Source organism: Pagrus major, chromosome 4, assembly GCF_040436345.1.
Source record: "Pagrus major chromosome 4, Pma_NU_1.0".
In the NCBI taxonomy this organism is placed as follows: Eukaryota; Metazoa; Chordata; class Actinopteri; order Spariformes; family Sparidae; genus Pagrus; species Pagrus major.
This window is the reverse complement of record NC_133218.1, coordinates 25,109,492-25,136,402: the sequence shown is the minus strand read 5'-3', so window position 1 is coordinate 25,136,402 and position 26,911 is coordinate 25,109,492. Positions and strand designations below refer to the sequence as shown.

The following is a 26,911-nucleotide window of genomic DNA, read 5'->3' as shown; positions in this document are numbered from 1 at the left end:
AAGAGATATGCTGTAGCACTATAATTAAATCTCTTTATGTCTTTGTGTCTTATTTTACTTACTACACATTGGTATATTGTCCAACAGATGGACGTATGTTCAGCCTTAATAAAATGGGGATCTCTGAGAGAACGCTTAATTTTGCTGTGTTAAGATCTCTCTTATTTCATTAAGATCTCCCTCTAATATCCTGTCTTTTCCAGGCGACACCTGATCTTCTGAAAGGTCAGCAGGAGCTTTCACAACAAACAAATGAAGAGACTGCAAAACAAATTCTGTTCAGTTACCTGAAGGACGGGTGAGTTATCTTGACTTTTCTGTTTTTATCAATCTATATTTTAGCTTTATTGTCTCATATTAATACAAGAAATGTGAGCAAATGTTGTGAAAATGTTGTGGTCTGCACACATTGTTCATTCTAGCCCAGATCCAACATGTTGCACCATAAGGCGATGCATCATAAAGGGAGAGACTGTTCTGTGGGAGCACATAAATGGTTTTTATCAGAGTTGGACTGTTTGTGATAAAAGTGAAGGAATGTGCTCTTCTTACCCTCCCATCCAGGCTGTGAGTGATCCAGCTGTCTGGAGTTTGTTTTCATGCAGAATCCCACTTTCTCTCTCTTTGCTGCAGCGTGAAATGAGGGGAAGATGTTCTGTTTGTCCCTGTAATCAGACACTTACTGCCTGTCAAGGAAAGGCATGTCAGGTTAAAAGGTTAAACTGCGGTTTAGATTGTAAAGGAGCCAAATATGATGAGGTTTACAGTCTTTTAATTAAGGTAGCAAGTGGCTGTCGAGAATTGTTTTGGATTCACAAACAAATGCCTGTTCAACTGTTCTGTACTTGTACTATATTTGTGTGTGATTTTGCAGTGAGAAACGGTTTTCAGGTTTCTACAGTCAGGATTGTGATAACGTAGAAAGAGAACAGGAAACTGCTAGGGTGTGTCGGGCCACAGGTCAGGAGTCACAGGACAAAGGAAAGGAAACACAGATGGAAGTGCTGGAGCTGAAACTGAGCTACATTCCCAAGACCCAGAAGACAAACATTCACCAACAGGGGTTATAAAGGTTTAATGAAAATCATCTGGATGAGGAGAAGAGAGATTTGTGGGGGAGTTTTGCTCTCTGTGTCAGCCTTATAATGTATCACTGCTGTCATGTGAAAGTGTTGTAACTCCGTTTTTGTGGATTCTGATGTTTTCACTTTAACTGGAGGATTAAAATATTGCTCTCTGGGCTGAGAGAATCCTCCCATCTTTGGGCTTTCAAACGCCTGGCGATAAACTCAGAAATGCTCTGTGTTCAAGACAAAGCTGCTTTTCTTAGTTCTGGAGAAGTTGATGTTTAAGAAAATTAGATTTTTACTGACCAGGACAATACTGTAATTAGTTTACAATTAGTTGTTTTGACTATGTCACATTAGGAAAAAATGTGTTGGAACTGTTTCAGTGTTTTATGATAGGAACAAAATTATTACTACTGCTGCTACATTACTTATCCTGTCTGATTGCCAAGAGCACAATTTCTCAATTTTCATACTGTTTGTGTTTGAAAGCATTCAAAGTTGTGATATTTCTTAACTGTGTTGCTGCAATATTTTTAGATCTGGTTTCTACTAATTAACAAGCTGATGGAATTAGACTGCAGCAATCCCATTATACTGCCCATATGTTTGATTCTTCCGCTCATGTGCCTCATAGTTTATTAGACGGGTGTAATGAAGCTGTTTGTGCTGTGAGGTGACACATCAAAGCAGCATGATCCTTCCTGACCCTTTCTAAGCTGGGAATGAATTACTCTGTTCCCAGAACAGTCTGAAATTAACTCTTGATCCCCTAAACACTGAGAAAAGTTGTTTTTTCTTACCTTTAATAACCAGAGTGTGTTGGAAAAAAAAACCTTTGTGTGTGTCTGCAGTAGCAACGACAATGATGAAACAACAAAGAGAAAGGTCAACCTTGTCTTCGAGAAGATACAGACGTTGAAGTCTCGGGCCACGGCGAGTTCACAAGGGGACACCAAAGTGAGACCTTGTTTTATCAATCACTAACAGTTAAAGAACCCATGCAATAAAATGTCCCTTTCTCTTATCTATCTGTGAAATGCTAACTACATGTCAAAAGGGCATCTTTACATATTTGTATATATTAAAATAATAGATTTTGGGGTGTAAAGGTGCAGTTCCACCTTGATGTTTTAGCTGTTTACCAGTAAATTGCTGAGAAATGTGTATCTCAACTGGCTTGACTGAATTTTCATGAATTTTCAAAGTAAACATTAAATTCTGCCTTAACATCCTTGATTGAAACCACTGAAGGAAACTGATCTGAAAGCCATTTTAAGGAGCCTTTTCAAACAGTGTGCATATTATTTCAGGCTCTGATGATCTAACACCCTGCTGGCTATGTACTTTGCATAGCAGACACTATCAGCTATTGAATATTAACCCTCTCACCCTGTAAAAAATAACCTAGACTAAAATAACTGTCTTCATCTGTCAGTCCATGGACTTTTCTGCTCAGGCGAAAGCTCTGCAGGAGCAGAATGCTGAACTGGAGAAAGAAATGACTGACCTGAAGAAACAACTCGAGGTAACAGCAGTCTGACTGCTACTGTGCCTTTGACACCAGCCGATTTATGTTGGCATTTTACTTTATTGCTAAACTTGTTGTTGTTTGAGAATATCCTTTAATCAAGGGTTTAAGGGATTACTGTTCAACTTGTTGAATTTAAAGAGAAATTCTGGGACTATTGGTTGGATGTAGAATTGGCTAAGCTTAACACAAAGGCGCATTTTCATGGACAGAAGAATAGAAATAAACAGGCTGGTCTCATGAAAACCTGTAATTCTTAATGTGTGGGTGGTTTAATAAAGTAAGAAAGAATTCAAAACACTGTTGTTTGCTTTGCATTAAAAGTTAAATAATTAAAACTGTGTGCAGCTGTCGGGAATGCAGACAACATTCACATCTTACATGCTGATTTTCCTTTGCTATATTTAAAACGGATCCTGCTAACAAGAAACTCTGAAAATGAAAGTTCACTTCAAATGCCAATGGCCTGGGGTGAAGAGTGAGAAGAGTGTCTCTATATTGAAATCTCACCATGAATATTTGTGTCTTTCACCATCAGAAGAATCAGGCTGACAGGAGGACAGCAGCAGGTTTGAAGGATCTGCAGCAGGAGCTGGAGAGGATTACAGAAGAGTGCAAGCGTCTGAAGGAAAAACTGTCCAAAACAGAGGCCGAGCTCCAGACCACAGTCGAGGAGTAAGTGCAGGGTGACAATGCTGGAGAATGACATGATCAGTGTAGATTAATATAATAGCATAGCTTTTCCCGAATGTTGTGTTGACTGCAAAAAAAATGGTCAACGCCAGTTTTTTTAAACTTGTGTTAAACCTTTTTCGATGTGGGTGGCTTTGAGGTGACACCCAAATTCATCGCTCTTTTCTGGTATCTTCATCTGCTCCGATGAACACAACTGGCAGTGTTTGTGTTGGGAAGCTGTTGAGGGATCATGCTCATTTCACTGCTCTACAAGCTCCTTGTTGGCAGGTGAAATGAAGCAGCGGTGTATCAGAGAGTACTTTGTTCATATTAACACCTTCCATAGGTCGTATAGTCATAAATAATAATAATTAGCTTGACATTTTGTCCATCAGCATTTCCATGTCCCGTCCTGTTGAAACCATTGTTTGATCTCTGTTGATGAAACCACTCAGACTGTTGATAGTTACTGAAGTGGTCACCATGTCAGGTTCCTCTGGGGTATTATACAGCACATTGTGTCTCCTCTGGTTTGTTAGGTTTATCTTTCATCCTCCATATTAACGTGTGCTTGTGCACTGATTTGCTATTCATTCAGACAGCACAAACTGTTCAGTTCTATTCCAGCCCCTTTTACATATTATACAACTATTAACATTGTTATTTGACTGATATGAGTCTGATATCCAGAATGGTGCCACAATCCAAAGCTTGCTGGTTTCGTTTAGTGTTCTCCGGTTTCAGATAAGAAAATTGTCTATATTTGAGCTTCATGTTTCTGATAATTTTCTTGGATTTCACTCGTATTGGAAGCTCCACTTTTTTTATTCCTTCCTCCTCCTTTGTTGGGCTTTTTATTGTCAACTGTTAATTGGATCCAGGATCTTTCACTTATTTAAGTGATCTGTAGTGTCATCCTCAGTTTCATCTTTTATTTTTTTTCAGAATAGAAAGAGCAACCCCTTTTTTCCAGACAGGAAACAAGGGGGACAGACAGGTCCCAGACTGGAATCAAACCAGGGACCTACCAGTTAAATGGTCAGCTACCACTTGCTCCCCTCTTTGTCTATTCTAACAGCAGGAATAGATGTTCTGCTTCAGTCTACATGACTGTGTGGTGATTTGTTTGAGGTGCCTCACATCACTTATCACCCTCCCCCTCGGTGTTGTCATGTCGAGGTAGTTTAGACATTATTGGTTTGGCATCGTTCTGGTATTCCTTTTAACCTCTCTGCTCCATGGGCCTAACATTCAGACCCAGCACAGGTGCTGCCATTTGTATGTGCGAATTAAGCAGCAGGTGTGCGGGGGTGCATGTGCATATCTGCAGCATATAGAGTGCCTGTACTGTGTGGTGACATGTTTTGTGTGGTTTGTCAGGCTGTTCCAGGTGAAGATGGAGAGGGAGCAATACCAGACGGAGATCAGAGACCTGCAGGATCAGCTGTCAGAGATGCACGACGAGCTCGACTTGGCCAAGAAGTCAGGCGCTGATGGAGAGAAAGACATCCTTATGGCGGTAATGCAGTGTTCATTGTTCAAGAAGAAGATAAAGTCACTATCTTTTTGCTTTAAGCTTGTGGAACAAGCTGTGTTCACTAAAACCTCAATGAAAGATGAAAGTATTTCTATTCTGTCTCATGTTCCATACTGTAAAATGCATCTGCTCAAACACTGAAATAACACAGAATGCATTTTAGGTTGCTATAAATTTTTCTGATAAACCATAACAATTCTATGTGGTGAAGGTCTAATCTGAAAGATTTGACTCTGGAGACACTACAGAATAAACTCAATGAACAAATAAGCATAGAAATGAAAATGTTTGATCTTTTAACAGTTAAATCAGTGTTGTTGTGGTGAGAAAAAGTCTATGTAACCAAAGATGAGGAAACTGAAAATGCAAAATGCTGCAAATTCTGAAATCATAAAAAGTCACCAAACTGTTCATTTTCTACAGGACATGATGCAGCTGAAGCTGGAGATGCAGGAACTTCTCCTGGCCAAGGAGGAGCAGGAGGAGGTGCTGAGGAGGCGAGAGAGGGAGCTGACAGCACTGAAAGGAGCTCTGAAGGAGGAAGTGGCCGCTCACGATCAGGAGGTGGACAAGATGAGGGAGCAGTACGAGAAGGAAATAAGCAGGCTACAGATGTCTTTGGAGGAGGCCAAGCAGGTTTGTTTCCCCGCTGTCTCTCCTGCAGTTTGTGTTCCCTCCTCCTCATTTCCTTCCCTCCCCCATTCCAAAACACACCCTGTCACAGAGGAGTGTGGAGATAAGCACTGCATCAGGGGAGCTGTAATTGTGTCTGTGTGTGTTTTGCATTGCAAGTTGTGCCATATGTTCGTCATCAGAGGTTGGGACACTGCTTTGAAGTCATTTTATTTACATCTTCTTCACTAGTTTCACATCTGTGGCGTCATCTGTCATCTGAGCATCAATATACTGAGCCACCAGTTTTAAAACATGCAGGATTTAGTGGATCCAGAATAAGGTTGGCACCTGAAATCAGTAACACTGTGTATCTGTGGAAAGGATTTGCAGAAATAGCAGGAACAGGAGGCAAAGAGGCCTCCATTGCAGTCAGTCAAGAATTTCAAAACATAATTCCAACTGCAGGTAACACTTTTTTAGTTTCATTCAGTGAATATTAGTTTCTCAGAGCATGTGATGCCTCAGTAGCACCAAGGTTACCTTATTTGGATATTGAAAGACAAGTTAGCAGTTGACTTTTCAATATTTACAGTTCCTCCCACATTTCTGTTTACCTTTTAAACTCCAGTTATACATGTATAGATTTTATAACGTGACAAGCAGATGGTATTGTACATGTCTGCTGTGTTATTCCATGATCTGGTTTTCTTGGCTTGCAGAGAAACATTGATGAAGAGATTCAACTTCCCAGTTTTTGATGGTGTTAAATCGTAGTGCATGAACAAAGTAGACACATGGATCAGCAGGATTAGATATTAACCTACGGCGGAGAGAAGTCATTGGATGTTTTTTCAAAAGCCTTTTCAAGTAGAAGTTAAGCTCAGTTTCAGTTTGCACACTAGAACTGCATCAACAGAGTACACTGATTAAACAAAAACGAAACATTGTGTAACAGTCAAATGTAGCTCGTCATCATTTTTCATGGCAAGTCTTCCTTTTCCCGTCAAGTTTGGAGGTGTTTTGTTATCTCAGCTAGTTACTCTAGGGAGGAACGTTTTACAGGAAGAATTTGTTGATAAAATTGAGACATTTATCAGTATATTAACATGTTGTGAGTTGCCTTACTGGCAAGGTCACTATTGCAGCTTAGGAGCAAGGCTCAATTAAAGGCCTCAGAAACAGATACAGTTCTGTTTTTACTGCATTGACAAAAATAAAGAAAAGCTGTACCTCAGAATCCTTGAGCCCTCCGTCATGAAAATGTGCGATATTCTGCACCATTAGGAGAATGGTGCCAGTTACTGAACAAGACATTATTTAAAAGTTATTGATTAGAGGAACAACAGAGGGGTTGTCAACTTTTGATCTGAAAATGGAGGAAGGTGAGTTAAGATGAGACGTGCACGGCAGGAGACAGGACACTGAAAGGACTGAAGTCACATTGTTTTCAGTAGACCACTGTGTGACTCACATGTGTCCTGTTTGTCTCAAAGACTGGAAGTCGTCCTTGTTCTCGGCTTCCTGTGGGCCTGGTGGGGGTCCATAGCGGCAGCGCTCTGCAGCAAGAGTCTATGAGAACATTTCCTTTTGTCGAACAGAGGTACTGCTCCCCCGAGAGAGTGTGTCATCAGGGGTTTACCCTCAGTGCTTTGTAAACACTTGGCAAGATGAAGTCATTGTTTGTTTCTCTTTTAAGATATAAAAGAGTTCTCACTTGTCGCAGCCTTTCGTTTGTATCCTTGAATTAATCAGCTGTCCTCAGGTCAGACTCTGTGAGGCATCTGTAGATCAGAGGACTGTGCCTATTAATTATTATTCAGAAACATTAACTCAAATTCATTTATAATGGCACTATCAACGCTTTACCTATTTATATATGGTGTTCATGCCGGGGCAATGTGCAAATAGATGATAAGATATGATACGACAGCATGTAAAAGTCACATAAGGTAAATTATTTTGGAGTTAAAGCTACAAAATAAGAATGTTACATCTATGTCAGTGATAAATACTGTTATTCTAGGCATCATGATTTTCTGTGTGATAAAAATAAAGTGTCAGAGTCCAAAATATTGACAGCATGCAGGTTTTTGTCTGAGCTGTAGGTATATGAGAAAGACTGGCATTAGAGGGGAAAATTGCTTATTATCTCATCTTTTCTACTTTGGGTGAGGCTGTCAGAGGAACAAGAAGAGCCAAAGTGAAATCTGCATCTTTTAATTTTTCTACCCTCATCTCCCCCTGACATTTTGCGGTGACTAGAGCGGCCCATGCAAAGAAGAATGATGGAAACTGGAGCACTAAATTGCTCTGCATACTAGTTAATTGCAGTGGCAAGCCATCACTAATCTAATGAGCTGCCGTTCCTGAGCAGCGTCGTGTCGCCTCTTCTTTCTGTGCCCTGAAAGAGCGGTGGGTAATTGCGGACCTCAGTCAACGATGAATGATGAGTTTGTTTCACACAATAATAGCAGCGGGGGTTGGGACTATGCTGAATAAGTGGGTCAGTATGCTGAAGAAAAAGGGGATGTGTGGCTGACCCCCTGAAAGGAGCGGGGGGCCTGTTTTGTGTCTTAAATTCAAAGCTGCATTGTGTTTCCAATGAGGTGAAATCTGTGGAATTTCATCAAGCTTGGAAAAATCTTGCTCATGCTTTCTTGAGAAGACTTTATGAATGTGCTTACTTTGACTGTTACTTATCTGATTTCTTAATGTTCCGTAACAAAAGACGTCTGCACATTTGGAAATGGATTTGATCTTTCATGTCAGCATGTGCTGGAATTCAAAAAATGTGGAAAGATGAGGTGCGGCGAGTAGAGAGAAGGGTTTGTTTCCAGGAATGTCAGGGTCAAAGTGGAGTATGTGCTCCCTGCAGACCTCCTTTTTCATTCAGCTCCATCTCTGTTACAGTGCACCCGCTTCGACCTGCGGGAGAGGCTCCGATCTTTTCATTTCTGCCTCTTCAGGGTGCTGCAGTTGCATCTCCATCTCCACAGCGCTCCAGATTCTCGGTGTCAGAGGTTTTTAGAGGTCTCAGTCGTACTCTCCCTTCCTGACTGTAAAGACAGAGCCTTGCGCTTATCACACCTTCTCCAGCTCTTGTTATGTTTCACCTACAGCCCCGAGCCACAGTGTGCAACACGGCCACATTGTTATCACGCTCTCATCTGTAACCTCAATCCCAAATGCTGTATTTCTTCATTTCCCATCTCCACAGTTTCCACACATGACTCCGCAGTGATCTCCCGCTCACCTAAACGTGGTTCATTTTCAGGCCTGTGTCATTCTCGCACGTATCTCTGCCGGCCTCTCGAGTAATCTCTGCCAGCGTGTGAACTGAAGTCTCACTGTCTGATCATCAAACTTACGTTGCCCAGAGAAGAGTCCACCCTCAGGCTTGTTTTGAAAGTAAAGACTCCCGCATTGGTCTGCGTGTTTGATGATAGCACTGTATTTCCCGGCGTAGCTTTAGGAGCTGATGGAGGAAGGAGACGCTGGGCAGCGAGAGAGGAAGGAAATGATTGAGAGACTTTCTGGATCTTGACAGAGACGGCAAGGAATTAGCCGTTTATCCTTGTTGAAATATGAGGTCTTCTAGGTCTTCAAATAGCTTTAATGATAACTTTATAGATTGATGACATTAAACACTTGAGCTAAATACCTAGGAGTTCAGTTTACCTTGTTGCCCGTAAGTGCTGATGTGTCGGGAGCCTAATCTGCCAATACAACTTGCAGGAGTGTAGTTTAATACATCTGTTGAGATGGCCAGAAACATTTAAAACTTGTGGTTAAAACCTGAGAGTTGCTGTCACAGTGTTTTAAAAGGCAGTCAGTGTGTTTTGAAGTTGTAGACGATTGTTCTTTTTTTCAATGTTTGGAATTTCTTTTAGATGTGGAAAGTGTTGGTTGAGATCTCAATGTTTGATTTGTTAGTCTTTAGTCTTGAACTGTTGTGTAGGATGTGGATTTTGGGCGTTCCTTCTCTCGCTCTCTGCTTTATTCAAACCATGTCTTCTTTGGCCTGGAAAACTGGAACAGGAGTTTTAACTCCCCTCTTTGTCTTTCTGCTGAGACTTTACGAGCCTTTGATTTGAGTTTTGGCACTGTGAAGCCTGGAAGTCAAAGTCTGAGTCACATTCAACTAACATTCTTAATTTTGATAAACGCTCTGTTATTAATGTACTTGCGTTAACAAAGGGGTACATCTGGTAATTCCTTCACAAAATATGTTCTCCTGTGACCTTGCATGAACCATTCTGATACCAGAGAAATAAAATTGCTCAATTTTTTTCACAAGATAAACATGCTGTAAATAAGATGATACTAAAGTTTTTAATAACCAGAGACATGAGCTGAGATGAGATCACAAACTGCAGTTTGATCAAATCTGGTCCCAGGAAAGCCAAAACAATTAGTGATGGCTTTTAGGTAATTCTGCACCCACTACAGGAAGTGTCCATGCAGTCAGTGAGTGACCATGTTGGTGTCCAGGGAGTAAAAAACTACTACATATTAAACTATTCCCTGTTTCCTGGGCAACCTCTGCTCCAAATCACTTCAGATGGTGTGTTCACCTTTTTATGATCACTGTGTTGCTTTACTGATCTTGAAGGCTAGGTGCATTTTGATGAAGGTACATTAAAAGATTTTGGTGTCTTTCAGCCATGCTAGGATTATTGTTGTCGGTCTGTCAGCAAATAGTGTTTGTGGTGTCAATATCCAAATCCCAAAGGTGATTTTAAAGTCAGAAATATGTATCTTTTCCATAACTGAATAAACAAGCTGTTCTCAGAGGAAAATGAGGCCTCAGAACACTGTTTGAAGCTTGAAAGGTGGCAGGGTCCACCACATATAAACTAAGTAAAACGGTATGAAATTGTGTTGAACTTTAAGGTCAGTTTCAGTTCAGTTCAGTTTATTCAGTCATGAAAATGAAGAGAGTTTGTTTGTTTCGTTTGTCTGGGCATAGACAAATCAGTCAATGAATATCTTTCTCTTCTGATTAAAATTTCTTCTTTTAAAGAAGCAATTTTCTCAAACTCACTTCATTTTTATTTTCTCTTGGAGCATTTGCATGGTCACAATCTCGCTATTCTCTGTAAATCTTGGTTAAATCCAAACACCCCTGTGAGCCTGCCATTCGGCTTTGCACAGAGACTCTTTTTAAAAGCAGGATTCTGTTTCCAGTTCTCTAAGGACAAGACAAGATTTGATTACCGTCCTCTTTTGACCAAAGAGATGCCAGCACTTCTCAGCTGTCGCGTTTTAATTTACTACTTCAATCCTTCCTTTCATACTATGACAGGCCTTCTGTTCCAGTTAACCTCAGGTGTGGGTACCCTCTTTTATGGGGAATGCTGTTGTATTTGTAACACATACTTCGTGCTGGCAAAGCAAATCCAGGCTGCTCCACTGCCAAATAATTTTTTTTTTCTTCTCTTGATATGAGGGTTAAGTTCAGATAATGTGATACCATACAGGAAACTACTTGTTCTCTGAATGTCCTTGGACAGTCAAGTCATGCTTGGCAACAAAGGCATTTTTGTTTGTCGCAACGAGGAAACATCACTTCAGCTGTCAAAAACCTCAAACCTACAACAAGGAAAAACAGGAATGGTAGCATAGTTTAACCTCCTGCCACCCAAACAGCGAGCATCTGACTGATAAATCAGATTGGTAAATAATATAAAATACGTGTCTACAACACTCACCGTGCTACTGGAGTTAAATGGCATATTATAGCCTGGCATTCAGAGAAACAGAAATAAGTTTATGTTATTTTCCATTTAAAATGTGAACGTATAACATTTTCATGGCATGTTTGTGGTGGTGCAGAGACAGCAGGTGGATATTGAAGCTTCCTGTGTTGAATCAGTAGTACAATCTGTAGGTGATGGTCAGGTGGAGGTATTGCAGTGAAAAGAGAGAATCACACAGATTGGTTTATAATATGCAGAAGGAAACACATAGCTGTCAGTGTGATATTTTGAATTTGTGAATGAGATGAGTTTTGACAGCACAGGAAAAAGGAAACAGCTGAGAGGATCGACAACGGGAACGACGGGAAAGACAGAGGAAGTAACCAGTAGTGATACATTAGAGAGGAAAACGTCCTCCTTATGGAACTTTTGGAGCAGCTTCATTTGGTATCAGCCAATCAATTTGTCAGTGTTGCTGTGAGACAGTTTTTGTGCGTGAAATCACAGTTGGCATGTTTTTTCAGCTGCTGTCGAGGGAAGTCATGTGTTTCCACATATCCTGGTTTGGAGTACCTGTACTAAGTGTACCAGTAAAATTTGAAAAAGCTCATCATCAGTAATTTAACAAAGGGCATAATGCATTTAATAATACGTAATACCTCTGATTTGATATCCATTATTTGTTTGTGATATAAATGATTATCTATAAGTATATTATATAATGCATTAAATTAAATTTGAGAAGGACTCCAAGGCATATTGACATTGAAGTTTGTCAGATATTTTGTATTGCTTTGCTGCATCAATACATTAGTATTGCATTCATTTTAAGTGTATCTGTGCAAGAAGGATAAACAAACCCTGGGGGTTTTGGCAGCCTTTGCACTGCATGTTATGTTGTGCACTATTCTGTTGAGTTTTGTAAAACAAATGTTTTCACAGTTTGCCAGATGGTGGACGGGGAAATAACATATGGAAAAAAATACCTCCAACATGTTTGTCTTCAAAAAAGAAAAGAAAACACATGCAGAGCAACATCAGGAATGGAGAGGGGAGAGAAATGAAAACATGTTAGCAGCTGGCTAAAACTCTTTACCTGCTTATAGGGGTTTTTCAGAGTTACATTAGTTCATGTACATTATCTTGAGTTTAAATGGAATCTATCATACCTGAGATAAGGGAATAATCTAGCTGACATTTATAGAAGTCATTGTCCTCAGATGTAAGGAATGAACAAGTTCAGGAAACCGATTGACATTCTGGTAGGTGGATTTTCTTGCAGCTGTATTTATTTTTAGACCATTAACTCTTTCGTTATGCTGGAAGCTGATTTGGTTTAATAACTGAGAAAGCCACGATTTCAACACAGCACACAACCTGGGACACATACTTCAATTCCAGCGTTCATGCCGTGCTTCAAAGACTGCACAAAGTTAGTTAATGTGCAACTTTAGACAAACAGTTTTGAGTACACACAAGGACCAGAGTCAAACTTTGAGTTCGGGTAGAGGGGCGAAAAAACTAGTGGTATGATATTACCACATATTCTTCTATGATATTGTACTAATACAGTGAAGTCCGCTTGTGTTGTCAGTCTCTGTTTAATTTGTGATGTAGGAGGTGATAAAGAATTTAATTTAACAGACAAATTAAACAAATCATTGTCTAATAGCTGATAAAGTGATTGTTTTGTTTGCAGTGATCCTTCAATGATTGCTAGGCATACTTTCACACTTGTAATGAATGATTAACTTTTTTTTTAAGTTGATCTTTCTGCAAGTGGTTGTATTGTAACACTTTGTCACTGCGTCCCCTCTCTCTCTCGCTCTCTCTCGCTGGCTGGCTGGCTGGCTGGGTGGCTCTTGCCCATGTTTTTAACTGGTAATGACCCAGTGTGGGAAGTGGGACAGGCAGAGGAGTGTGAGGGCTGAACTTGTTTTGTGTGTAATCAAAATGGAGCACACTGACACAATCCTGACACTCTCTTATCAATGCATTATTATCGTAGTGAAAGCTGTGTTTAGCCCCAGTTCACACCCAGCCCCTTTTTTCATTTCTGAACTTCCACCCTCGACACAATCACAGGACTACCAATGAAACCATGTGGATTAAAAAATGTTTACATGGGTAGAAATCTTAATGTATAAACCTCCTAGAAAATAACATCAGAACAATATCAACGTTTATTTTTGGTTAAAGGCTAGTTAGCAACATTTTTATGCCACAGAAGTTTCCATCACTTTAAAGGTTAAATGTGTTGTATGTTTTGAGGTTATGTCAAAGAAGTCTATGTACTGTGTTGCAGAGATATCTACTGACGCTAGCCCTGTCCTGTCTCATAATACCACTTTGTATTTAGCTTTTTTGGTCTAATAACTAAACTCACAAAATGTCAAGTAAGGAAATATTCATACACCTATTTTCCTTACCAAACAGAAAAATGTAACCGTACACCCTCTGAGTTCAAGTTTCTCTCTTTTACTGAATGAAGACGAGCTTAATGGCTTTGTTACACACTTCGTTACGCATTCAAACTCAACAGAAACAAAAAAAAAACCTCACCAAATCATCTTAGTTTCTCTTTCCACTGTTCCAACAATCAACTCTGGTTTAATCAAATAAATCCTTAATTGACAGTTAGATGTGAAGATATTCCTGCTCTTCATGCCGTTTTTTTGTCTGCCCTGGCAGACGGAGGTCAGCTAATAGGGCCTCTAGCTGCACAGCTGACTGAACTAACTAGCTAACAGAATCTAGTAACTACAGCCATATATTACTACAGCAAAAAGTGAGCAGTAGTGAGCCCATTGATATGTCAGTTTTCAAAACAATGTGAAGAAGCTGCTGTAACACAACATTACTCAGAAGACTAGATCACCTGTGCCCAAACTGCAAATGCTTCAGTCCACGTCTAAATGGTTTTGTCTGAGAGGTGAAACAGTCTTCTCTCTAGATTTAGCAGTATTTAGCTAGTACTGTAAAGCGCTTCTCGCTCCTGTGACCAAACTAAATGACCCAGTGAATCAGAGATGAGGGCGTCTCTGTGCTAACAGGGGAAACAGGTCTGACTGGCCTGCCACCAATGAAGCAGGGAGGCACCCGTCCCCTTTCTAGTAGAGGAGGTGCCTCTATTCACGCACAGTGACGACAAGACGAGCTGACCAACGAGTGCCTTTCATCTTAGTCACAGAGGGGTGTTAAGGGGTGAAGAGTGGTAGATTTTGGATGCCTGCAGAAACTGAATTTTACATTTGTAAAATAAGTTACCATGTTCAAGTCCAGTGTCACAATATATAGTGCCATAACTAACAAAATGAAAAAGACGTTGCTGTTCTATCATTACTTATTTCATTGTCATGCTTTTGTCAAAGGAACCTGTATTTTTACTATTTTCTTCTTCCTGCTGATTGTGATGTCATTTTGCAGGAAGTTGGCTGCTTGAGAAAAACAAACCAGATTTTGGTTCTAGTATTTGTGTTGATGCAGTTTACTGAGCCATCTTTCATCAATGTGTCACCAGCGAGTGTATCTTAGTGAGCCGGGTCTTAAAGGCCGAAGGGTGTGGGCGTGTGTGTGTGGGCTGTAATGTTCTTGGAGGTCACTAATGCACTTTACTAAACCTTTGACACATTTACACAGCTTGAGTATTTATTGAATCAAATTGTTCACTTGTTTCAGTTCTGTTTTTTGAGTGAAACAGTAGCTATAGATATGCAGCTGTCTTCTGTTGTTCTGTGTATCAAAGTGTGGGCATACCTGTACTGAGGTAAACAGGAAATTGCTGAACCAGTTTTCTAACATTCCATGTAAAAGTGTTGTTTCAGTTCAGTCATTTGTCAACCCACGCTGCCAGCCGAAACCTGTCAACTGTCGTACTGATTGAGTCGCGTGGTTGTTGTCAGATTTTTGGCCCCCTTCTCTCACACAGACATTTATTTCCGTCTGTCTCCTGTTCTTCCTCTCCTGCACAGCACACCACCCTGAAATATCAGAGCCAAAGCACAACCTTCATTCATAAATCTGGGCACTGTTAGTGGTCACAAGACATGTCTTAAAAGTCATCTCACAGCAGTGTATCAGGTGGAAAAACTTTGAATCTAGTGACATAGGAGACCACCAGGTCTGCTTTGCTAACCTGCTGACTTTGTGTGGCCCTCAGTCAGCAGAAGCTAATAGGAGCTCAGGTTTAATTGCCTTCGTTTGTGGTTTATTATGAAGTGTGAGAGAATCACAGGAGGACTCTGTTATTCTCCCGTCTCCACAGCAACAAAACTTTAGTGAGAAACTAAGCACTTCGCTTTTTTTTATTTGAGAGTCTCCAATGTTCCATCGTGAATCATTGTTCCTTTTTCTGTTGAGTGTCACACACTCCTGCCTCCTTTATACTGAAGCCTTGTGTCCTGTTCTGATCTGCAGAGCAGCGCAGCAGTGGTCCGTGAGAGGGCTGAAGTGGAGGCAGCCAAGGGTGCACTGGAGGGCCAAGCAGGACGGCTGACCCAAGAGGCCGAGCGGCTGCGCAGGCGGGCACAGGAGCTGGAAAATGAGGTGGCCAAACTCAACCGCATCATCGACGAGGCCAAACTACAGGAGAGCAGGCTGGGGGACAGAGTGGGCCGACTGGAGGTGAGGGGTCAAGAAGCCACAGAACTGCAACTGATGCTAGTTTTATTATTGCTGCAGCATATTATACAGTATGAAAGTCTCATACATACAGTATGTCCACTTAACAGAAAGAGAAGAAGAATTTGGAAGAATCTTTGGCTGAAATTAAGGAGCAAGAAGAGGAGATGTCACGTGCCAATCGAGCGTTGACCATTCGGTTGGAAGATGTGCAGGTGAGATCAGCAACACTATATGTGGGGGAAAAAGATGTGGAGGTCTATACCAAGCATGGTTTTAACATCTTTAATATTGTGCCTTTCTCTAGAGGAACTTGACCAAACTGAACATTGAACACAAGGACCTGGAGGAGAGGTTACAAGAGGAGAAGACTCAGAAGGAGCAGTTCAAGAGCATGAAGAACAACATCGAGGATGAGAGGAGGCTCCTGGACCATACAGTGGAGAAACTCCAGAGGGAGGTGAGTGCACTCAGCTGTGCACAGAAACAATTATCCCCAGCAAATGATTATCAGATCTTTTTTTAGGAAAAAGTTGAGATGCAGTTATTCAATAGTTAAGTTATTTTAACAATGCAGAGGCCAAGTGCTCTTTCAGTTCATTCACATGCAGGACGTCCAGAGAAGGTTATTTTGCTCTTGAAGGAAAGAAAATGTTCTCAGGCACTCTTGAGTGAGGAGGAAGGTTTTATTAAAAGGTTGATTTAGTCAGGAATGTTGGTTTTCAAAAGCCAACTGGCGAAATAGTAAAAGCGAGAATGCCTCAAGAACTTTTTCTTTTCTATGACCATTGAAGTATTTTACTTTTGTTGTTTTTTAATTAAGGAATTGAAAGGAGGCTTTTTTCCCTCACATTTCTGTCTGTCTTTGGCCTGTACTCCATCTCTCTGTGCCTGCAGATGAACAATATTGTGGATGCCTCCCAGTCATCCACTCGAGAGCTGCAGGAGCAGATCGACATTTATAAAGAGAAGAACCGTCGGGAGCTGTCGGAGCTGCAGCGGCTCCTGAAGGAGCGAGGACAGGAGCTGGAGAAGTACTTACTGGCTACAAAAACCCTGCAAGATCAGGTACAGTGGGCTACGTCAGCCTCATCTAGCGTAATTGGCACAAATTTGAACACTAACACTGCAGTCGCAGCCAGAATGGTCAAATCCAGGCCATCATTAGTCAGCCCAGCCGAGGCCTCCCATGCAGAACGTCAGATGATGAGCCATTGTTCTGACTCAACCAGTTTAACCCCCTCCCCTCAACATCATCCTCTCCTTTCAGAGAGAGATGTCATCACTTTGGTATTTCTGCTCCCTGCTGCCCCCTCAAACCCCAACCATAATATTAAAGTGAAGTCTTTGAGCCGAGTGAAGCCGCAGGAAATCTCTGTTCTTTATTCAAATGAATGTTTATACTCCAAGTTAGAATTAAAATGGAAACGTGGAGAATTCCTTTATAATGCTTTGATGTGTGGCCATGATGGTGAAACTTATGACTACTCTGCGTTGTTTGCGTTCAAGTGATTTATCCTTGTCAGCACTTTGGAATGTGGAGAATGTTTTTGTTGGAAGTAGAAATGGATGAATGTGAATAATTTGTGTTAGAAAAATGTGGCTTATGTTGTTTTATTTATCTATCAAACATTTATTTAATGAGGTTGGGCGGTTGAGATTGTTTTTACGGTGACCACACAGAAACAGTTTGTGAATGCAGAAATGCTGCAGGACATTTAGATATCATGTAGTTTAGGGAGGAAAGGGAGCCATAGCAACAAAGGAGTGATACAAATAACAGTACCTGAAAGATTAGCTGCTGGCATACATCAGTTTCATGACAGAGTCAGAGTCATAGGGTCTGTGAATAAGATATAATGGATTTTCACACTTAAGTGCCAGGTTTTCAGCATATTTCAAATTTAAAAGAATGGTTTAATTGAGAGGTGTTTTTTTGACTTTTCTGTTGGAGTGATGAACCAGTGTTATGAGACTGTCCTTTCACTGATTTGTAGCCAAAACATATTTTGTTTTTTTCCCAATCTGCACATTGAGGCAAAAAATAATATCACAATCTATTTGATAACAGTAATGATCAACTATCTGAATTTCTTTTTTGACAATGTGTCACCCAAATAAGATCCACATGAAGTTATATGTCCACTCAGCATCTAGTTGGCTACATCACTCTATTGGTATGTTCAGTAGAGTGGATATGCTAGTCAAAGTTCAAAGTGTTGAGGTTGGATGTCATCATGAAAAAAAAATTAAAAATCTAATACCACTAGTCCTGTAAAACAAGGCGTAGTTCTGTGTACCAACATGCACATTTGGACAATACTTACACCATGAGCTCAGGGGTGGTCTCATACACGTTTCTGCAGACTTCACAGGGAGGTAACGGTTGTTAGAGGTAATGTGTCCTAAAAGGAAGCAATAAGCCAATTAAAGAAGAGCAGACTGTATACAAGCCGATGTAACAATTCAGATTGTTAAAGAGTTTGCAAATGTTATAAGAGGTAGAAAATGCATTCAGCATGTTTATCAGACCTTAAGGATACACACAGTGTGTCCTATCTCTAACCCTGTAAACAAAACCGTGTCTGTTGATGATGAAAACTCCACTGGGTACCTTTTTAATAGAGGTTTTGGCAGGACATGCTCTTCCTAGAGAAAAAAAAAGAGAGTATTGACATTTCCTTCTGTGGGAGGAACTTTCTACTCAAACTTTTGCACATTACTTTCAGCCTTTATTTGACATGCCACTAGTGTTTTGGATTTTCCTGATGTGGGCTTTCAGCTGTACATGTGTTTGTAAGTAAGGTCATAGGCAAAGACAAGGTCTGCATCCTTTTTTCCTGCCTTCATCGGTGATAATGTATCTTTGTCCAGCTGCTGCACAGGACGAGGAGGATGTCAGTGTTGTGATATCATTGTTGTTGAAGCTGTGCTGGCAGGATCCACATCCTCCTCCTCCACCTCTCCTGAGAAACTGGACTGGGCCTAGTGAGTCCACTTTTCCAGCTGCTCTCGAATGCCCCGTTCGGCTCCACCCGTGTGAATTTGGCAGACTATCAGTGAAATTACAAGTGCCACAAAAATGCCTCTTCTTTAACAGTCTTAATTTTCAAGAAAGATCAGGCAAAAAAACAGCAGTAAGTCAAAGCAGGTAGATCTGCTTTATTCATTTGTTAACACAGTCATTTATTCACATCCTAACTTGCTTATAGCTGTCCAGGGCCTGAGAGGGGATGTGTGATTATCCCATTACACCTATTACTAAGTCTTTGTATGCTCACCTTCAGCTCCATGGCTTAAATTAGGTCTTACTTAAGTATTTACATAATGAAATATGGAACAGTTCTGCACTAATGGCCAAATATTTGTTCTGGGTGAGAAAGGAGGGCAGATGATGAATTTTCATTGTCTTAGCATTAAGCAGTGGGGGCAATTTTCCAGCTGTGAGGGGCACTGCTGCTGAATGAACACAGGAGGAAACACTAGCTGCACTAGATTCATTAGTCACTCGGGGGAACCATATAATAATTTCCTTAAGCAGTGACTAAATTGTTGGTCATTGCCACAGCGGTAATACCTGATAAGAAGCAAGATGGCATATTGAAGAAGGAGATGGACAGCCGGATTTAATACACGCTTACTGCAGAAGTAGTTATAACATGCTGAGGGTCTTTTAATGAGATATTGAACCCCCACTAGGCCAGTTTAACTCCTCTTCAAGCATCACAAATGTGTCCTAAATATTTTATGTGGTATGCTTATTTATACAGGACAATTAACTGGGCTAGTGTTTGAAGTTTGTCGATGCATTTTGTTTTAGTTATCACACCAAGGCGAGGAGCTGCGGCGGTGTCAGGGAGAACGAGATGAGGCTGTGCTCAGGGAGAAGACGCTGGAGACAAAGGTCCATGAACTGGAGGAGGAGGCTGCGACAAAAGCCCACAGTAAAGAAGACAAAGCTCGACACGTCAAACTCATGGAGGTACATTATGATGAAGCCACTGGAAAAGATTTTGTTCTTACTAGCCATGAAAAAAGACCACAATACAATCATTTAGGATTCCTGAACACCTCAGTAAACATCAGATATGAATGTTTAGGCTAAATATTTGTTAGAGGGTACATACATTAACCATTATTTTGTTGCTTATTAGCATGCATATTAGTAGCACTATCTCTTTATTACCTGCTGTTAATGCATTGTTCTGCATGACCATATTCTCTTTCTTAGTATGCTTTGCTCAGCACGGGTCTTATAAAGTGGTAGTTCCACAAGAATAGTCAGTATTCCTCAATAACACTTTACAAATGTGGTCTATTCTTATATGCAAAACACAAAACTACAAGTGTTAATAGTGTTGAAATAACACTAAATTTAGATTTTCTAACCTAGAAAATGTTCCACATTCTAAGGAGAGGTCTTGCTCAGAACTAATTCAGTAGTCTCACATAGCCAGGCCTATCTGTACAGCTCTGTGTCAGTGCTGGAGAATGGCCTGACTGTACCAATTCTTATTTTGGTATACGATGAAAAACTTTCTGGCTTGTTTGAATTTTTTTAACCACTTGCAGTTCTCTTGGGCTGCCCAGGATGCAGTGATAGTGCCACTATAGAATAGTGTTAGGGTGAACCTGGGCTGACCTGCAAAAAAAAGGTTTGCTCGCTTGTTTATGTTTGTACTGTTAATGACCAGGTTAAGGTTAGAGTAACTTGCTGTTTTCAGCGTGGTGATTGCTAGCTCATAGGTTGTTGCTGTTATGGTCATGGAGAATAAGACATACAGAATTGCTTGATAATGACAAAGATTAAACCTGCTACTTATCTGTATACTAATGGTTAATATGTGTACCCTAACACAATTATGTATAGACAACTGATTCAGTCACTTACTGACTGTGTGGATGTAATCCGTTTGGTTTTGCAGGACAGGATTGCTCAGCTGGAGTTGGACCTGGATGAGGAGCGTCAGAGTGGAGACCAGCTGATGGACAGGATAGACCGAGGAAGAGAGCAGGTACAACACACACACATACATGCACACACTCAACACGTTTTCATTATCAGTGCTCACTCATGTCAGTGACCTGCTGTCCATGTTCACTTACAGACGTTTCTCTGTTCCATTTCAACCTGTAAATGATATCCAGATCTCCTGCTGCTTTGTCTTCCACCTCTAACATCATGACCGCAATCACTAATCTCTGAATGAAACCAACATGTGATCTCCACAAAACAATCTCAGGTCTCAAATACAGTCCTGAAAGAGTCACATAATTCACATGCAGGTTGATGGGTTATATCAGTGCTCCCTTGGGTGTTTGTGTCTTTACATTTAATATCCACACTCTACAAATTCCCTGTTTATTTCTGGTCAGGATAAAGTGGACTGGTTATTGCTTTGTAAGATGATCTTGCATAATCATTCAGGTTGGCGGCCTGCCAGCGTGGTCTGAGAGTGTCTATCCAATTTTCATGCATCAGCCACAAAAGAGCCTTCTTAATGCGTTGCCTGAGCCAAAATGCTCGAGCTGCCAAATGTCTCAAGTTTTCAGGTTGCGGAGTTCACTTGGAAATGATGCTCAGTACAGTAACTTCATCTCGAGAACAAATCCAGTTTTTGTTGCTTGAAGTCAGTTTTTATAAACCTCGCGAGCAAATGCTCCAGTTTTTCCTTCCTGGCTGATAAAGCTGCTGACGGAGGCACTGTGAAGTGAGATTTAGATAAAGTACATGTGCTTTTAGCATTGTTGTGTGTTCATGGGAGAGTGCTTACTAATCAGAGGTAGGATGTTGGTGCTGGAGTTTTTGAAATAACACTGCTTTAGTGCAACCCTACAGATTTTATGCTAATGTATAGCACATACAGTCCAGTGTTCACAGTCTCTATGAGCTCCAAAGACAGCAGGCCAGTCTGGAACTGACACAGATTCAAAGGTTGTGACCAAAATTTTAAATTTATGTGTGTAGCGACATCAAGAAAAGCTTAATGTTGTTGAGTTGAGTATGTAAATCTCCTTAAATGGTTTCCCTTTTAAAAAATTCCTGGCAATGACAAAAAGAGGCATTGTGACAAAGTGGCAGTGGTTCAGTGTGAGGCGGAGGTCGGCTGTCAAGGCAACACTCGAGCCTTGTGCAGAGTGGAGTAGGTTGAGTGCTAGTGGTGTGTGTTTGTGACTGCACACACACACAGACACGCGGGTATGTGCTGGTGTGTGCGCTCTAATGTCTGTGGGGAGGAGGCGAGGGCTGTGTGGGGGTGTATGGCTATGGGGTGGAGGGGTGGTGGGGTTGCAGCAGAGGCAGCAGGAAGAACACCTGCGTCTCTCCTGGCACCAGGTGCTCCTCTCCTGTCTAAATGAGAGTAATCTCCCCTCTCCTCTCCTGCCGTCTTTCACAAAGCAGATTAGTTTCGCTGTATGTTCCAGTCTGCTGATTCAGCTCCCTCAAGCACTGTGCTGGGTGCACCAGTTATAGGGGCCATCGTTCATCAGAGAAGCCCACTGTCACCCACTAATTGGCATAAAATATCACCAATTCTGAGCTCCCCTCACAAAGAAAGAACCATCGCCACTGTATCGATTAGTTTTCATCCTCCTTTCTTTTGAACTAGGCTATCACTGAACAGTCATGCAGTGAGGCTTCTCTCAGTTGATTTTGTGTTCAGTGACAGGATATATGACAGCACCAGATTAATATTAAAGGAATAGTTTGACATTTTAGGATATACTCTTAATTGCTTTCTTGACGAGAGTTGGATGAGAAGATCTATACTACTCTCAATCCTTGCTGTAAAAATATAAGGCTATCTTCTTAGCTTTGCCAAACAAACTGGGTATAGTGGAAGACAACTAGCCTGGTAACAAAATCTGCCCACCAGTACCTCTTAAGCTTCCTATATTCACATAATTCCATGTAAAATGTATCATTTTTAATCAGTGAGCTATAGAAGTGCTGGTACTGTAGGTGGATACAGTTGTATTTGGATAACATCTGGATTTCAAGTCTAACCTGCTTCTGGTGGTAGGTTTGTATTTTTCTACAGACATGAAAGTGGTGTTGATTTTAAGGGCAATGTTTTTAAATCTGCCCCTATGTTTACTTACTTTGCTGTGCAAAAATTACTAATAAGTGCAAAAGGTTTTGGAATAGCTCCAGCATTCGTAAACCCGAAGGGCAACTTCAAAGTACCGTACCGTCAAAGTACGACCACTTAAAGTGCTTGTTTTTTGCCAAATCCACCAGACTCCATTTACAGAAACAGTAATTTTATCACCATAAAAACACTTAAACTTGACAGAAACAAAATAAAACTCACCAAAAAACATATTTTTGTCCTATTTGCCATTTAAAATTGAAAAATACTGGAATTTCTCTTATTTTAGTGGATTTTTTAAAATAAAATGTAGGACTGATATTTTAATGTGCTATAATCAAACACTTAACAGAAAAGTGTCAGTTTTAAAAGCTAATATTTTATACACAGTCTGAAAGCACACAGCTAAGTGTTTTCTCTACAGAAACTACTGTCATTAATTTTCTTTACTACAGTCCTGTGTCACTGAGAGTTTACATGACAGTCTCGACATAAAGTGGAATGCAGCCAAACAAGAAAATCCAGCTCACCAATTAACTGAGTCCCTTGGAGCATTAACTCTTCTATTGTTTAGCATCTTGACTCACTGGGCGCCACAGTGGTTTCTGTTGCTGGGTGAGACTCAGGCAGTGTCTGATAATAATTGTCATCAGACTGTGTGGGACTGTAGCGATGACAGTGTCTGGACTCGGCTTGACAGGTGGAGCAGATGAGGAATGAACTCCTGCAGGAGAGGGCTAGCAGACAGGACCTGGAGTGTGACAAGATGGCTCTGGAGAGACAGGTACACACTCTCCTGTCTGGAGGAAAACAACTACACACACAGTGTTCCTACACAAACTACACAAACAAAGCACCAACTCATTTCATTCATATGTCTTTTCATTACTTTCATTTGATTGTATCCATTCTCACATCAATTTCCAATTCATATTTTTGGTACACGTGATTATTATTACAATGTGATTATGGTATAAACATACATTTGCCCAGTGAAGCTCACACCTCCCCTATTCGTGACCTCTGCAGAACAAAGACCTGAAGAGCAGAGTGTCTCATTTCGAGGGCTCCCAGAAGTCCAACAAAGAGGGCCTGGTAGCCCAGCTGGAGGGCCGCATACAGGAGCTGGAGGAGAGGCTGGAGGGGGAGGAAAGGTGAGATGAAGGCTCCGGTTGGGAATAGAGATGAGGTGGGCTGTGTTTAGGTGATGGAAGAGGAAAACTTTAGGGGAGAGGTTGACTGAAAAGTAGAGAGCCTCATTAGGTTGACTTGTAGCTTTCAGATGAAAGTTTGAGTTTATCTGCGACACTGATGGATTTAGACTGCAACTTTGGAGTTTTGGAGTAAATGCAGCCAAATCCTGCACACTGATCCTTCAATTATTTGAGTGCTAAGGTTTATGTAGATCAGATTGATGTGTTGCATCACATGTATGTTGATGCATCAGGCTGCTTGTGTTTCAGGGAGCGTGCCAACCTGCAGCTGGTGAACCGCCGGCTGGAGAGGAAGGTAAAAGAGATGATGATGCAAGGTGAAGAAGAACATAACACACTGCAAGATCAAAAGGACCAAGTACGTATTACAACATTCCAACATTCCTAAAACTTAATTTACTACAGACATTTAATCGAATGAATAGTCTGTCACTCAGCCAAATACTGAAAATACTTGTGGATGTCTGTTGAACTCTTTTAACCCTGTGCTTGTTGATTCTTCTTGAAGTTGAATCTGCGTCTAAAGGCCTTGAAGCGGCAGATGGACGAAGCTGAGGAGGAGATCGACCGTCTGGAGCACAGCAAGAAGAAGCTGCAGAGAGACCTGGACGAGCAACAAGAGGCCAACGATCAGCTCCAGAGCCAGGTCAAAGCTCTGCGGAGTGAGATGAGGTAAATGACAACAACAAAAGGCTTTAAGATAATACACAGACATTCTCCTTGTCCTTAAATTAATATATTTCTGTTTCATCCAGGCGTAAGAACACCTCCGCCCCTCTGCTCAACAGTCTGCACGACGACGACGAGGATGATGATGACATCAGCACAGATGGGGAGACGTACTTCAGCTCATTATCGGGCTACAAGCGCTCCTCGAGTCAGGACAACATCCTGTCCACCTTCACTTTGTAAACCAAGTCAGAACCAAGAGATGAAGCACATTCATCACTGTCGGACCAAATGACCGTGTGCTTCTGAAGAAAACTGTAGATATTACACCGAAACATCTGTGAGACTTTCCAGCTGATATCTGGATAATTTAAGATATTTGTTTGTGAAAATCCACAGTTCAACAGAGTGTTCACATTATTCTCCAGGATATTAATACTCAATGTCCATAAATTCACTCAGTATTAATGGATGAAATCATAAAAGTTTTTTTTTTTTTTGATGTTTTTAGTCGTTCCCGTAGAAATGTAATGTATATACTGTTTAATTTACATTCCCACGTTTAGTCTTATGTAAATTTGTCAATTCTATTCTGAGTGGATTTTCCTTTAACAAATGGATTACACACGTTGTCAATGATTATTTTAGCAGTAGTAAACTTGAAAACGCACTCTTTAATGCACTGTAAAACAACCCAACCAGTACTGCCTTTCGTGAACAATATGAAGTTATTAACCGTTGCGTTTTTATGCCTATCAAATATGTTAAATTTACGTACAGTTTCTGAATATTATTATATCATTCAGTCAAATAAAATATATTTACCTTTTTTTTTTTTTTAAGAATGAAGATCAAATTACGAATATATGAAGTGAGGAGTGACAGGTTTTTTTTTATTTATTCATGGTTTAAAATACAAAATCCTGACTCAGTGAGGGATTTAGGGAACAGTAAATGAGGGACTTTGTACACATCCATTTTTATACAGTTTTATACGGTTTGATGACCAATAATAGATCCATGAAAATGTTATTTTATCGCACAGGTTTCTCCAAATATTCATGACATCACAGTATTGCTTGTACATCTACTGGAAAAAGGCTGCTTCGTGAAACCCTGTGGAAAATGAACTTTTTTTTGTCTTTTCTATGATTATTGATTCTAAATCAGACTTTTAACAGTTATAGCACCAACAAAGCCAAACATATCAAAACCACTTCATCTCTCAACACAATTATTTTACTGGAAACACTTTGATTTACTTTCTATCTGTGGTGATTTCTCTCTCTGAATGGGGCAGTGTTATACTGAACATGGTTTAAGTCCTTTTGTTTAACCTCATATGTGTGTGATGCCTGCAGAAGGAGACGTGTGGACATTCTTTAAATTTTCCTTGAACTGAATGAGGGAATTTCTTCACCTTAGATAAACTGTCATTGATGTTTTTTCTACAATGTGATGATTTGCACTCTCTGACGTCTGTGGAGGGAGAGTGGATGAGACATATTCCTGTCACTACCTCTCTGTACACATTTGTATGTTCATAAATCCTGCTGAGACTAAAAATAAAGTTACTTCCAGTTACTCTCACGCGCTTTTGTCCTTGTTGAATTATTCCTTGCAATTGATTATAGCACTTGAAATCTGCTTCAGTCATGTTTGAAGATTAACAATACTCTGCTTTTCATAATGATATTAATAATAATAATATTAGTAATAATAAAATAACATCCGCCAAGAGTTTGTTTGCGCCCTTGCCCATTCGGTTGCTCGTGGTTTGTCAGCAGGATTACACAAAAACGACTGAACAGATTTAGAGGTATATACTCTATTGATAAAAGTTCAAATACATTAACTAAAAATATATATAAAAAATGTGCTCATTAAGCAGAACAGCCCTTTACACAGATTTTTTATACATAAAAATGTATAAACTTTATTTATATAGCACTCTTCCTACCTTTGATTATATCTATAATACTTGAGTAAATTTCCTTCCCACCACTGCTTTTGATGGAGATGATTTGATCAGTTTAGTGATCACTGACTTCACTTCAGTCATCCTGCGATAAAATCTCCGTGGGGTCAAAGCAGCTGTGTCAACAGCAGCTCTTTATCTTTAATTTCGTGCTCAGCGGGTCAGTATTTTTCCTGCTGGAACGAATGAAGCATACGAACCTCGTGTTTGGG

The 26,911-nt window shown here is 40.5% G+C and overlaps 1 protein-coding gene across 2 annotated transcripts in view; it reads left to right on the top strand.

The window, feature by feature from the left end:
* cgnl1 (cingulin-like 1) overlaps positions 1 to 26,311 on the top strand; it is a 31,300-nt gene extending 4,989 nt beyond the window's left edge. The window contains exons 3-19 of one of the 2 annotated variants that reach the window (XM_073463805.1): positions 204 to 298; positions 1,925 to 2,027; positions 2,506 to 2,595; positions 3,137 to 3,273; positions 4,654 to 4,792; positions 5,234 to 5,446; positions 15,541 to 15,747; positions 15,855 to 15,959; positions 16,052 to 16,204; positions 16,642 to 16,812; positions 19,565 to 19,726; positions 20,670 to 20,759; positions 23,539 to 23,622; positions 23,868 to 23,992; positions 24,302 to 24,410; positions 24,561 to 24,724; positions 24,808 to 26,311. In XM_073463805.1, the coding sequence (XP_073319906.1) occupies positions 204 to 298; positions 1,925 to 2,027; positions 2,506 to 2,595; positions 3,137 to 3,273; positions 4,654 to 4,792; positions 5,234 to 5,446; positions 15,541 to 15,747; positions 15,855 to 15,959; positions 16,052 to 16,204; positions 16,642 to 16,812; positions 19,565 to 19,726; positions 20,670 to 20,759; positions 23,539 to 23,622; positions 23,868 to 23,992; positions 24,302 to 24,410; positions 24,561 to 24,724; positions 24,808 to 24,964 (2,304 nt within the window). In that variant the 3' untranslated portion in view covers positions 24,965 to 26,311. Of the gene's footprint in view, positions 1 to 203; positions 299 to 1,921; positions 2,028 to 2,505; positions 2,596 to 3,136; positions 3,274 to 4,653; positions 4,793 to 5,233; positions 5,447 to 15,540; positions 15,748 to 15,854; positions 15,960 to 16,051; positions 16,205 to 16,641; positions 16,813 to 19,564; positions 19,727 to 20,669; positions 20,760 to 23,538; positions 23,623 to 23,867; positions 23,993 to 24,301; positions 24,411 to 24,560; positions 24,725 to 24,807 lie in introns of both variants that reach the window. The other variant, XM_073463804.1, reaches the window with a different exon arrangement.
* The last annotated feature ends 600 nt before the right edge of the window (positions 26,312 to 26,911 follow it).